Source organism: Zea mays, chromosome 2 (assembly GCF_902167145.1).
Source record: "Zea mays cultivar B73 chromosome 2, Zm-B73-REFERENCE-NAM-5.0, whole genome shotgun sequence".
In the NCBI taxonomy this organism is placed as follows: Eukaryota; Viridiplantae; Streptophyta; class Magnoliopsida; order Poales; family Poaceae; genus Zea; species Zea mays.
This window is the reverse complement of record NC_050097.1, coordinates 193,978,327-193,992,139: the sequence shown is the minus strand read 5'-3', so window position 1 is coordinate 193,992,139 and position 13,813 is coordinate 193,978,327. Positions and strand designations below refer to the sequence as shown.

At 45.5% G+C, this 13,813-nt stretch overlaps 1 protein-coding gene across 1 annotated transcript; it reads right to left on the bottom strand.

Annotated features, from left to right (window-relative positions):
• Positions 1–246: 246 nt before the first annotated feature.
• On the bottom strand, positions 247–3,038 carry LOC103647520 (serine carboxypeptidase 1). Its single transcript, XM_008672047.2, has 8 exons — positions 2,584–3,038; positions 2,352–2,459; positions 1,904–2,178; positions 1,548–1,793; positions 1,324–1,430; positions 1,137–1,223; positions 929–1,034; positions 247–590 (listed from the first exon to the last, which is right to left on the bottom strand). The coding sequence occupies exons 1-8, from the start codon at positions 2,996–2,998 to the stop codon at positions 435–437; spliced, it is 1,500 nt and encodes a 499-aa protein (XP_008670269.1). The 5' UTR covers positions 2,999–3,038; the 3' UTR covers positions 247–434.
• Positions 3,039–13,813: the final 10,775 nt, after the last annotated feature.

Here is a 13,813-nt window from a genome sequence, read left to right as displayed (position 1 = left end):
TTGAGCTAAAACCTTGTCTGCGTCCCTTTCACTCCCCCGTTGGATCATCTTGTTCGGGAGAGCAAGTTCCAACACCTACTCAGGCCAACCTTTTGTTAGTACCTCAATTAGTGAAAATTTTGAAGTCTGCATTAAGTAGACAAATCGGTCTGAATTGTTTAATCCATCACTCTATAAATTTAAGATAACTTTATATCTGAATTTTAGAAAGTGGTAGAATTTCAAATTTCAAGCCAAATAGCCTCCTCTGTTAAGTATAGATTTCAATTTCTCTAAAACGAGCGGATACAAACGGTCCCTAAGGGGAAAGATGGACCTTTTAATTATAACCACAAACCAGCTAATGCAAAACCAACATCAATTCAAGTAATACAAAAACGGATAGTTTTTATTGAGTTTGCCATTGACAAGACACTCTACATATTTAGGAATTATTACTGCTCCTGTACGTATGGTGGGAGCACCCCTTTCAGAAAGGAGTCCAATAATACTAATGCTCTATCAGCCTGGGAAGACGGAACCATATGACCAGCTCCTCTGACAGAGGCAAACGTGAATCCTCCCTGGTATTGTTGAACATATCCTCCGACCTGCAAGCATATCAGAAGTCATGTTCTCCAAGCTTAATACAAACTTATATAAGAGTCTTTATTCTGATGGAGATTTTCGTATGAGTTTTGCAGGAAATAAGGCACCTAGTAAGTTCTTTGTTCGAATGTTTGAGTGTATTGCAGTGAAAATTAGTTTATTTTTTCATCCGAATGCATCCGAATAATACATCTGGATTAAGGTTGATACAAGTACAGCTAGCTATAAATAAGACCTCATATATAGGGAGTTCTTTTGCATCGATACAAACTATTTTGCAGGCAGAAGATGATATATAGCACAAATATTACTTTTGTATAGAGCTTATATTATCAATTACCTCCATGTTTACTGTCCACGGGCGCCATGGAGTGGTGACGTGCAGGTTAAGATCATGGATGGAAAACCTCGTAGCAGGAAGTGGGCACACGGAATCAAAATCGCCACTGAAAAAGGAGAGGTCATAAAGGCATTGTTTTTTTTTCTCTCTGTTTGGATATAATAGTAGTAATATGATATATGGTCTTTTTTGCCTGACAAGAGATTACCTAAAAATCCAAACAGGCAGCTTCTTCTCAATCAGCCCTGCGACTGTTGGCACCATGGAAATCGGTGCGTCCGTCCAGTTCAAGTTCCTGCCGAATTTGAACACATACTTTGTAATTAGCTAGGTAGCTCGTTAATGTAACATATATTAGCCCTGAATTATGGTCCAATCAAAATAAAAGATCATACGCGCACGCTGACCAACTTGTCGTCCTAGCGTGGAAAGCATTCTGCACTGCTGGGTCATTGAGGTAGGAATAGGTGTAGTAATCGCTGCATGGATCATATCCAGGTAGCTGTATATATATGTGGGAAACGTAGCAGGGAGAGGGTTAGTGATTATTTTAGCAGAACCGCCAGATATATGAAGTGAAACATTATATTCAGAATCGTTAAGTGCATGCCCTACGTACGTAGCCAGTGGGGTAGTATGCTCCGTTGGCCGCATCAACACAGATCGGAGCATATACGTTGTAAGGATCAATCTGTCCAGGATCTACCGCCTCCAAAGCGCCACTGCATGCCACACCATCTGAACTGTCATACTTGCAGTGCCTGGTTATGTTGTCAAAGACCTCGTCCGACATCAACCCATGGCTCCAGTAGTAGGCAACTGCACCCTTCAAGTTCATATACGAATCCAGAAGTGGATTTCCAACCTTCAAGGAAAAATAAAGGATATATGTTTTAGCCATTTAGTTATATTATTGTTGTAAGGCTGCTTCAACTATCAAAACATAGATCAGGTGGAGGTGGTGCGTGGCGGTACCAAGATGCCCCGGAGGTTTATGGCCGTCCTGCTGTTGTAGGAATTCTGGGTTAAGATGGTGGCAGCAAGTTCGGGTACGTAGTGTCCGGCGTAGCTCTCCCCGGAGATGTAGAACGGACGGCTTTTGTATTCAGGAAAGCGCTCCAGCCAGTTAGCCAAAAACAAGTACGCATCAGCAGCTGTCCTTCGGTCTCCGCTGAGGCCGTAGTCGGAGGATGTGTTGGAGTAGGAGAATCCAACACCCGCCGGCGACTCCAAGAAGATCACATTAGCCACTACACAACAACATACCGTTCTGTGAATTGCCAACGACTCTCGAACTTACAGCATCCGTTCTTAAATATTTGCCGTCCACTAATTTATTTCTAAACTAAAACGTGATAAATAAATAAATAAATAAAACAGAGAGAGTATTAACTAAACAGATCGAAGAGAATCGAACGCATACCGTTATTCCAAGCCGCCTTGTTTCTGCTCAGCGTTTTGTTGTCGCTGTTTACGCGGAACGGACCGAGCTCTTGCATTGCTCCGTAGCCAAGCGATGAGCATCCGGGCCCTGTAATAAGTGGACACGGTTGATTACGCATTAACATGCAGAAACACAACGAACTCAAACGACTCAGTGCGTGCAAGCAAGTGCAACTGCTCTAGCTAGCTACCACAATCCAGAGCTCCCTAACCTCCGTTAAGCCACAGGAGGAGCGGCTTTGCCGAGGCATCCTGTGGTGCCTCCACCAAGTAGTAGAAGAGTGCCCGGCCATTCTTCTCGTCGACAGTCACGTACCCGGCGTACTGGTCGAAGTCGACGCCGCCGTCCGGTTGCCCCGGCAGCGCAGTGATCTTGTCAGCTGCCTTCAGGGCGCTCTGTTCACTGTCGGAGTAGCTGCTTGTGCTCAGGAGGCTGCTAGCTACGCTGTGCCCTATGTTGGCAACCTCAAACGTGCCCTTATCAGCAGCCTCACTAGGACTGTTCCTCCTAGACCTGATGAATTCTCTCAGTCGATCCGCTTGGGACGCATCCGCGTGCCAAGCAGCGGCGCAGATGATGAGCAAAGAATAGTAGAAGAGGGAAGCAACAGTATTGTTCCCCACCATATCTCCACGATGAAGTGTGTGTGTCTGCGTGATTTACATGTCGCTTGGCAGGGTTTATATAAGTTCCTGTGCCGTGATAGTTCATTTTGAAAGAGCAGTTTTGGATTGTTTGGTGACTATGTGTTCCGAGTGCAAACAAGTTGTGCAGCGCTTCGTCCACCTCCTAGTCGTTCGCGTTGACGTGTAGACTAGTACAAGACACAATAAATCACTCATAGTTGGTTAGTCTTCTGGTTTTTAATTATTAGTGATTTAGGTACTTCTAACTTCCTTTCTTGTTAGGCCTGACACTACCGGAATCGTAGGCTTTGCCGAGTGCCTTTTGTCGAGCACTCGGCAAAGACCGAGTGCCGCACTCGGTAAAGTTAGGAACTCGGCAAAGAGCCCCTTTACCGAGTGCTGAACACTCGGCACAGGGGGCTCTCGGCAAAGACACGTTTTGCCGAGTGTCAAACACTCGGCAAAGAGGGCTCTCGGCAAAGGGCCGTCAACGGCCGTCCCAAAGTTGACGACCGTTAGTCGTTGCCGAGAGCCTACGGCTGGCACTCGGCAAAGAAATCTTTGCCGAGTGTCATCTCTAGACACTCGGCAAAGTATATTTTTATTTTTTTTATTTTGTCTCCCAAATTTTTTGTGGTATGTTCCTACACTGTGTAGACCTACATGTATCATTTGTGCACAATTTTAACAAAGTTTTCAATTGTTAGTAGATTTAGTTCGTTTATTTGAATTTCTTCGGAAAATTTAGATTTAAACTGCAGGTCACTCGAAACTTGGAAAACCGTGCATGCAAAAATGATATTCATGTTACTTAGCATAAGTTACGACCGATTCCAGAAGCGGACCGGAAACTTCGAGCAACATGCTCACTAAACATGGCCGTGAACTTGCCATCCACATGTTTAAAAATTATATAAAACACAAACAAAGTCAGAAAATCCTGAAACTTGTCCACGTGTCATGATATCATATGTACATGCTGCGATAAAAATTTTAGAATGTTTGGAGAAAGTTGTGGGACACTATGTGTAGAAACCTAAGAGATGTGTAAGTTAATCTTTGCCGAGTGTCAGATGATAGACACTCGGCAAAGGATCCTTTGCCGAGTGCCACCGATCTAACACTCGGCAAAGTTTATTTTAAAAATTAAAAAAACTTTGTCGAGTGCCAGATCACGGGCACTCGGCAAAGAAAGCGAATATACTCGCCCGCGGCTTTCTTCCTCCTTCTTTCTCTGCTCTCGATCTCTCCTCTCTATCGCGCCCGCCGCCGCCTCCCTGCGCGCCTGCCGCCGCTCCGCGCCATCGCCGGCTCGCCGCCCGCCGCGCCTCCTCCACGCCGCGTCCGCCCGCGCCCGCCCTCGCCGGCTCCCGCGCCCGCCGCGCCCTCCCTCGCCGGCGCCCGCCCGTCCGCCCGCTGCGCCCTCGCCGGCGCCTGCACGCCCGCCGCCGCGCCCTCGCCCTCTCACTTTGACACGCCGTCGCCGCCGCCGCGCCCGCTACGCCCTCGGCCGACCACGCGCGCCCTCTACGCCCTCGCCCTCGCCCGACCGCCCGCGCCCTCCACGCCCTCGGCCGCCGCGCGCCCTCTACGCCGCCGCGCTCGCGCCGCCGTGCCCGCACCCCTCGTCGTGCCCCCGCCACCAACGCCACGCGCCACCACCGCCGCCGGAAGCCACCTCCTCGCGCGCCGCCACCGCCTCTCGGCCACACGAGGTATAAACTTTTTATGCGTCAATTTATATTTATTATTGATTAGATGATAGAATGTATAAATCATGTAAGCCGATGTCACCCAACCATTTATAAACTTGTTACTGTGTGCATGTCAGCCATCGTGCTGTTAGTTTTATTTGCAGATTTAAAAAACCTCAACGTACAGGGGAGATGCTGTCGATTTTTTTTGTATTAACAGACTTGTGTTTCTTTTTTACAGAGAAGATACTTGTCTTCCTAGCCGCTGCGGGTCTGCCTGCACCGCGTCCTGTCGCCACTGCACCGACCCACCACAGCCCCACTAGCCTGACTCCACCGCCACCCTAGGTATAACCTCTACATCCGCATCATGGTCGTAGATCACCTCTACATCCAGTTAGGCGTCTCCCGTTCGAAAGTGATACGGTGTAGATATGCAGATCTTTGCATATCTACAAATGTATCAGTTTCGAATTGTCCACGTTTTTTGGACAGCCCGCGGTTGCGTAGATGGTGTTAGTTTCATGCTCTACTCCGGTCCAAGATTTCGTCCTAGTGGTGGTAAGACATGGAGAAGGCCTAAGGCCGATTTCGTCCTGAGCAGGGCCCAGAGGAAGGAAGTACTACAGTGGATCAAGATGTTAATGTTCCCTGATGGGTATGCAGCTAACCTTAGTAGGGGGGTGAACTTATCTACTCTGCGAGTCTTAGGGATGAAGAGTCATGACTTCCACATATGGATTGAACGAATTCTTCCGGCGATGGTTCGAGGCTATGTCCCTGAGCATGTCTGGCTAGCGCTTGCAGAGTTGAGCTATTTCTTCCGCCAGCTTTGTGCAAAAGAGTTAGCTCGGACCATGATTGCAGACTTGGAAAGGATGGCACCCGTGTTATTGTGTAAGCTGGAGAAGATCTTTCCACCCGGCTTCTTCAATCCGATGCAGCATTTGATTATTCATCTCCCGTATGAGGCACGAATGGGGGGCCCGTGTAGGGACGTTGGTGCTATCCAATTGAGAGATGTCTAAAGACTATCCGAAAGAAATGTAGAAATAAATGCAAAATCGAGGCTTCCATTGCAGAGGCATACATACTGGAGGAGGTGTCAAACTTCACAACAACTTACTATGGTGACAAACTGCCGAGCGTGCATAATCCACCCCCTCGTTACAATGATGGCGACAATGAATCGAACCTCAGCATTTTTCGAGGGCAACTCGGAAGCGCAAGTGGTTCGACCACCAAGACCCTGAGACATGAAGAGTGGCGCCATATCATGCTATATGTATTGACCAACCTTGAAGAGGTGACGCCATACATGGAGCAATTTCTTCATGAATTCTGGCGTCGATCAAGGGACCCAACTCCACAGGAGCACCCGTAGGACGGAGGAGGAGGCCGACGCCGTACAGCAGCAGGTGGAGCAGCAAGCCGCTGTCGATGCGGCACAGCAGGACGACGACGATGCGGCGCAGCAGGACGACGACGACGACGCCGCTCAGCAGGACGTCTCAGGTTCTGGCTCCTCAGGTTCGAGGAGTATCTACCTGCGAGGTCCCGCGAGCCTCCCTAAGCGACCCATACTTCGTGACAGACGTCCGCTGATACGACCCGATGGAGAGAGGTAAGTAACTTTAGATGTTGTTGCTGCTTTTTCATATTATATGTTCAAATTAATAATAGAAACTAATACTTCATCTTAATCACTTGGACAGGTCTTGGATGGTTTTGGAGACTACAGGGGGTCACGGCCGCAACCCCAATGGCATCCTCGGCCTTCTATGCCGGGAACACTTCCCTGGACTTGTCGAGTACGCCGGAGTGACGAGCCCAGCATACACCTTCGACCACTACGCCGTCGCCCCCGATGCAGTAGATCGGGACGGCAGACAATTCAACAACAAGGCGGAGCGGGTGAAGCAAGAGCTGTGGGTAAGTCTTCCTCGCACTATATTGTTTAATAAGTCGCATTTGTTGCATATTCTTGAAATAATGTATGGATACATCGTCTTTGTATGTAGGATTTCTTCAGGTGCGATGCTGGATACGAGGCTAGGGCGGATGTGGTGTCTACGACGTGCTGTAAGAAGCTCGTCGTGGACATGCACTACGAGGCGCGCATCCAGGCCATCGTCACTTACCACGGCTCCGTCCTTGGGGAGAAGGTGAACAAGAAGGACGCCCGAACCATGTCGTTGACTCCGGACCAGTACTTGCAGGTAAATACAAAACTTTATTATTGGTACTAAATATGCTTATTTTTATCTTCTGATATGCGGTGTACTTATATTTTTTTAGATGATTCCTCATTGGTGCGCCGCGCATCCTGAGTGCTGGGAGCAGATGGTGCAGAGGTGGTGCTCGGCTGAGTGGGATGAGGCGCACAACGCTAGCTGGGAACGACGTTTGCTGATGCAAGGTCCCTCCCACCATCAAGGCAGCCGCAGCCTTGGCAAATACGCGGAAGCATGGGTACGCGCTCTTTTTTATTTAGGTATATAACTTTCGATTAGACATGATTTCTAACCATCTCGTTGGTTTTCTCGCAGTCGGCGGCACATGGTGGCGCGCCTTGCTCCACGTTCTCGGCATATGCCATGGCCCACAAGGGGAAGGCGACGTCCGACGTCACCTACAACACGGATGACGGGCCCGAGGCGTACACCAACCCCGCCATCCACAGCCGACTCAGTGAGTACATCGCCATGGCCAAGGAGGTCCATGGGCCAGATTACGATCCGAGGACCGAGGACATCGACGGAGATGTCCTCATGAGGGTCGGAGGAGGCAAGAGGCATGGGCGGTACTGGATTGCCGACGGGGCAATCGACTCGTCCTCCACTCCCACTCTCTCTCAGGTGCGAGCAAGGAGCAGGAGCACGAGCCCAGCCATACGACCTCGGCAGGACACCTCACAGCATCGTATCCAGCAACTCCAGGTTATTCCTTATCTATTCATCGTTCATTGATTTTTATATATCTTCTCTTTGCATTATCGTAACATTAGGGCGAAATATTATAGACTCAGCTAGATGATGAGAGGAGGCAACGTGAGGAGCTGGAGAAGAGGATGGCGGAGATGTTCGCGTACATGCAGAGCCTTGGCGCCGCACAGGGTCATGCTCCACCACCTCCGTTGTTCCCTGCAGCTGACCCTACAGAGTTCACTACTCCTGTGAGTATCAAAATTTTAGTACTGCATGATATATATTCATATGTTCTCACACATACAATGTCTTCTCTGTGCAGGGTCAATCGGCGGCTTCGAACAACCCTCATGCTTCGTCCAGCCCTTCGCCGAACCAGTCCAGATGCCCACCTCGTTGATGATTTGTTTTGTGATGATCCAGACTTACCTTTATGAGTGTTGGTGATGTTAGTTAGACTTTATCTTGTGAGATACTTGGTGATGTTAGTGATGATGCAGACTTATATCTGTTTTGTGATGATCCTGACTTATATTTGTGAGACTTTAGTGAGACTTTGTGATATATATGGTGTTGATGATAAATGTGTTCATTCTGTGATGTGCTTGATATATAATGTGATGTGAATGATATATATCTTTTGTTTGTTCGGATGGAACAACAAAAGCAAATAAAAAAGGGACATTCTGGTCACTTTGCCGAGTGTAACACTCGGCAAAGGGTCGCTTTGCCGAGTGCTATGACCATGGCACTCGGCAAAGAAGGAAACCTGGGAACCGGTAAAGCCATCTTTGCCGAGTGCTGACAATGGCACTCGGCAAAGAAGGAAACCTGGGAACCGGCAAAGACATCTTTGCCGAGTGCTGTTGCCAAGGCACTCGGCAAAGATACTGGCAAAGGGGGCCACTTGAGGGTTCTTTGTCGAGTGCCAGTCCACCAGACACTCGGCAAAGAAGCCTTCTTTGCCGAGTGCCTATTAGAGCTCTCGGCACAGGGACTGGCGGTGGGGCCCACTGGACCAATCTTTGCCGAGGGCCTCTCGAGCAAACACTCGGCAAAATTGGCCTCTTTGCCGAGTGCCACAGAAGGCACTCGGCAAAGGATCTATCACTGTCACTTGGCGCCGTGACGGTGACTTTTCTTTGCCGAGTGCCAAATGGCACTCGGCAAAGTCTTTGCCGAGTGACCGACAAAAAGTACTCGGCAAAGAGGCTGTTGCCGATGTACAGTTCGCCGAGCGTTCTTTGCCGAGTGTTACACTCGGCAAAGCCTTTCCCGAGTGTAAAATAGCCTTTGCCGTGTGTCTCAGACACACGGCAAAGAAGCTGATTCCGGTAGTGTGGCCAACCGACCGGTCATTATCGACCGATGCAATGCTAGTGTCAAGTGGCATGTGCACGCGGTCGACGGTGCCGCTTCGGTCGTTACATACCGCCAGGGCCGTCCCGAGAAAATTCGAGACCATGTACGAAACTAAAACATGAGGCCTACTAGGCTAAAGAAAATAAGGTTAAATATATAATATGATGTAGTATGTAGTACATTGCAATAAGATATATCAGGAATGGTACCTATTTGAATAGCATCATTCTTTTAGTATTTTTTTTGAAATGAAGTCTTCAATGATATGCTCATAATCCATTTTCTCCAACATTTTTCCTTCAAGTGCTATTATAGCCAAATCATTAAGTCTTTCTTGTGTCATTGTAGAACGCAAATAAGTCTTTAATAGCTTCAATTTAGAAAAGCTTCGCTCTGCTATTGCAACTGTCACATGAATAGTCAATAGAACTCTATATGCAATAGCTGCATTAGGAAAACAACCATGCTCCTTTAAAAACTGTAGAATTTCAATAGGCCCCATTCTTTCTTTTGGAATAAATTCTCGTAGAAACTTTAACTCCATATATAGTTCTTTGGCATCAATATCAGATGTTCCATCCTTTTTAAGGACACAGCCTCAAGATTATCACAAGAAGACTGTAAGCCCTGATCATCCAACGACTGTGTTTCTTCATTTGTAATACGGCGGACATGCTCTTGAATAACTGGATCAAATTCAGCCAACATCTCTACTAAGCCCAAGAAATTCCCATTGCTATCATCATATAGTTTGCTATTACTTCCACGAAATGCAAGATTATGTTTGGCAAGAAATTTTACTATGCCCACAATTCTAAATAAAACTTTCCTCCAATGGTCCTTTTCTTTCTCAAGTTGTCGCTGAGCAGCTTTATCAATAGTGTGATCAGTTTGCAATCTACTACGCAGCTCATACTAAGTTGTCATGCTCAAAACATGATCTGCACATGTCTCATGCTCTTTGAGTCTCTTCCCAAGATGTGCCCAATCATTATAACCCTCATTTGCCAACTGACCTTTTCTATGCCCTTTTGTAAATAATTTATAGCTAAAGCAAAATGCTCTATCAAGTTCCTTAGAATAAACAAGCCAATCCATGTCACAACTTTCTCCATTTGATAGAATTCTATTATAAAATAGTGAAGAAAATCTTCTAGAAAACCTATCCTTAGGCCCCTTCTAAATTGATAGGTCTCTTTTAGGTCCCTTTTGTGCTAAAATGTCAACTTGTTTAATATTAAGTGAATCCCAATATCTTGGATCAAATATATCAGGCTGAAAAGAATCACCAGCATCCGAAGAAGGATTCAAGTCTTCACTGTTATTGCCTATCTGAGTATTTATGTTGTTAGGGAGAGCTTCCTCAACTTCAACATTATTTCTAGATGATCTATAGGATTAGGATCAATGTCAACATTATTATCAGTTGCTTGCCCCTGGTCAGGTGTCGGATTATCAGATGACACTTGTGACTGTTTTGTAACAAACATATCCATATCTCCTTGCTAATATTGGATCAATTTCTCTATTCTTTGTTTTTTCTTACGCTTTTGCCAACCTGATTCAAATTTTCTAGAACGATCTGTAGAAGACATGGCTTCAATCGTTGAACACTATTTCAGTAGACGTCTAGATGAAAAGATTGAAAAAACAAAACATTAGAGATCAACCCAGACCCACTACAGCGTTGTGATTGTGAATGAATTGTAAAACTAGATAGGAACAGATGTCAGATCGTTTGTTGTGATTGTGAATTAATTGTAAAAAAGAATGACTATTAATACCTTCATGGCCTAAATGCCTTGCTTGTTGTTGTCGTGTGTCAGGCTCAGACTCGTCACGCTCACCGCGTGAACGATGGAGGTGGACGCTTGAACGGTCGCGATGGCCGATGGCGATGTGGCCAGCGATGGTGGCCGATAGGGTTCAGGCTTCAGAGCTGTGCAACGAATCGACGATAGGATTAGGAGACGTGGGCACTGGACGGTGGAGACGAACAGGTCTAGGAAACAAAACGACGTGAGCAGCCGGCTACAAATCATTTTTTATTGGGTTGCATGGCTGTCGTGAGTGCTAATGGGCTAAAGCTGATGTTGTGCTTAAGTGCTTAACTATGTATATGTATGTACTAACTACTATATATTTGGAGGCCTATATAATTTGGAGGCCCTAAGCCGTCGCTCATGTCGCACGTGCCTAGGGACGACACTGATACCGTGTTGCGGCCATGATCGGTTGGTATCGCCCCCACGTTGTTGCCATGGTCGGTAGCACAAGCGGTTGCCACGTGGCACTCTCTGTTTGGTCCATTCACATTTTGATTTCAAAAAATTATAAAAAATAAAAAAATGTTGAGACTGATCTATAAATATATGAGAACCTCTTGAGCTCATTGACACATTACACAACCCCACTTCAGATTTGCATACCACCTCCTCATTCTTATCTTACAGTTGCTTCGTATGATTCAATTGTTGTCCTGATGTCTTCGTCTCGCTCGGATGTTGTCATGACCAAAGAAGAGTTGTTTCATTTGCTACAATAAGAAATAATGCGGCAAGCGGTGAAGCTTGACGCTGATTCTTCCATGAAGCCGCTCACGACTGGTTGATGTATGACTACTTCAACGGTATGTGCGTCTATCCACTGTTATACTTTCGTCGAAGGTACTATATGCAAAAGAGCCTCTTCCTTCACATCATGGAGAGGATGGATGAGCACCCCCCTACTTCACTCTTCGAAACGACGTAGTCAACCACAGCGGATTCTCCCCCACCAGAATTACACAACTGCTCTCCATATGATTGCATATAGTAGCGTTGCTGACTCCATCAATGAGTATATAAAAATGGGGAAAACTTTGCCTTAAAGTGTCTCGAACATTTTTGTAGAGGTGTTATCAAATGTTTCGGGCCAGAGTACATGGGCCGTCCCACAGTTGATGACTTTAGGCATCCAATAGCTAAGGGGGATGGGATTTCCTATGATAGAGAGTATAGATTGCATGCATTGGAAGTATAAAAGATGTCATATGGATGGAGAGGACAGTGCACAAGACAGGATATTGGATCCCTAACTATCATGCTCGTGGTTGCCTTATACTCCCTCCGTTTCTTTTTAGTTGTCGCTGGATAGTTCAATTTTGCACTATCCAACGACAACTAAAACGAAACCGAGGGAGTATGACTTATGGATCTAGCATGCGTTTTGGGGGGTGACGGGATCGAACAATGTTGTGAACGTGCTCAACCAATCACCATTGTTCACTAACATACTTAGAGGGAAGCACTAAGTGTGAACTTCATGGTGAAAGTACACGAGTACAACCAGGGATACTGCCTCGCTAATGGCATATACCATCGATGGCCAATGTTTATGAAGACCATACCGCTCCTACAGACTCCAAAGCAATGGATGTTTGATGTGTGACAAGAGGGGACATAGAAGGACGTGGGGAGTGTATTTTGAGGTGCTCAAGGCCTGATTTCATATTCTTGCAATCATAGGTTGTTCTTTCTCCAAACAAGTACTTAGTTTGATCATGTGTGTATGTATCATTCTGCACAGTATAATCATTGAGGATGAGTGTCAAGGATCATACAACATAAATAACTACGAGACAATCAAGTCCTCTATTGTAGCACCACCCATGACCCCCAAAGCATCGATGGGTTTTGCAACTATCCTTCAGCGAGAGGCGCCACTTCATGAAAAATCCTTGCATGATCTACTCCAAAATGATTTAATGGAGCATGTTTGGAATCTGCGCCACGACAATTAGATATTATCCTTCTGATTTATTGAATTTTTTATTTTATTCAAATAATGTTAGTTTTATTTTTATGCATTATGTAATTTTTATTTTAATTGGACCTACGTATTGTGTAATTTTCTTTAAGTAATGTAATGTTTTATTTTCTATATGAGCTAAATAATTTTTAGTTGCTTTTTCAAGTGTTCATATATTCTTGCAATGTAATGCCCAATTTCATGTTCAATAAAAAATTGTAAAAGAAAAGTTGATGTGGTTGTAGGATGACGACAAAGGTTATGCATTGGAAAGTTCCGGTAAATAAAAGGTTGACGATGGTAATTATAGATAGTGATATGGTGGTAGATATAATATTCTTACAGACCACATATATGGTTATCGAAAACACTGTTTTACAATATATTGTTTATATGGTAAAGTTTAAAATAGAAGGTGAAATAGATAAGGAGAGATAGTCTAAGGGTCTGTTTGGTTGGGTTGTGGTTGTGAAAAAAGCTGTTGTGGGCTGTGAGTTGTGAAAAAAGCTGATGTGGACTGTGAACTGCTAAAAAGCTAAAAACCGTTTGGTGGAAACCACTAAAAGTCGCTAAAAATTCTTCCATATATATTTTCACAGTTTCAGCTAAAAGCTGCTAAAAGTAGGTCCAGAGGTGCTTTCAATTTTGCACTACAAGAAAGTCGGCTTTTAGAAAAAGCTGTTTTTCAGATTTAACCCTTTAGTTTGACTTTTGGCTTTTAAGAGGCAAAAGCCAAACCCAAAAGTAAAACCAAACACACTATCCTACCTGCTTATATAGCCTCCTCCGCGCGTGATGCAGGACATGGGTTTACAGAGATCTAGCTACTCTCTCCGTTGTTTCCGTTGTTTTTTAATTGTCGTGATTTAGCTTAAAAATAAACTAACGGACGATAAATATTCGAGAACGGGGTACGGACTAAGACAGAGATACGGTACCACGGCCTTGCTAAAGACGCTTCAAATTTTTTTTCTAAAAAATGTCTGTAGTTGATAGTGATGGGATACTGTCATATACTGCAACAATATGCCAAACAAGATAAG

Bases quoted from the DNA above. Each gene is read 5' to 3' on its own strand.
- LOC103647520 (XM_008672047.2), bottom strand. From the start codon at position 2,998: ATGGTGGGGAACAATACTGTTGCTTCCCTCTTCTACTATTCTTTGCTC. The intron at 2,179-2,351 runs GTATGCGTTCGA...GTTGTTGTGTAG, and splicing joins CAAGGCGGCTTGGAATAACG to TGGCTAATGTGATCTTCTTG. The intron at 1,794-1,903 runs GTACCGCCACGC...TTTTCCTTGAAG, and splicing joins TAAACCTCCGGGGCATCTTG to GTTGGAAATCCACTTCTGGA.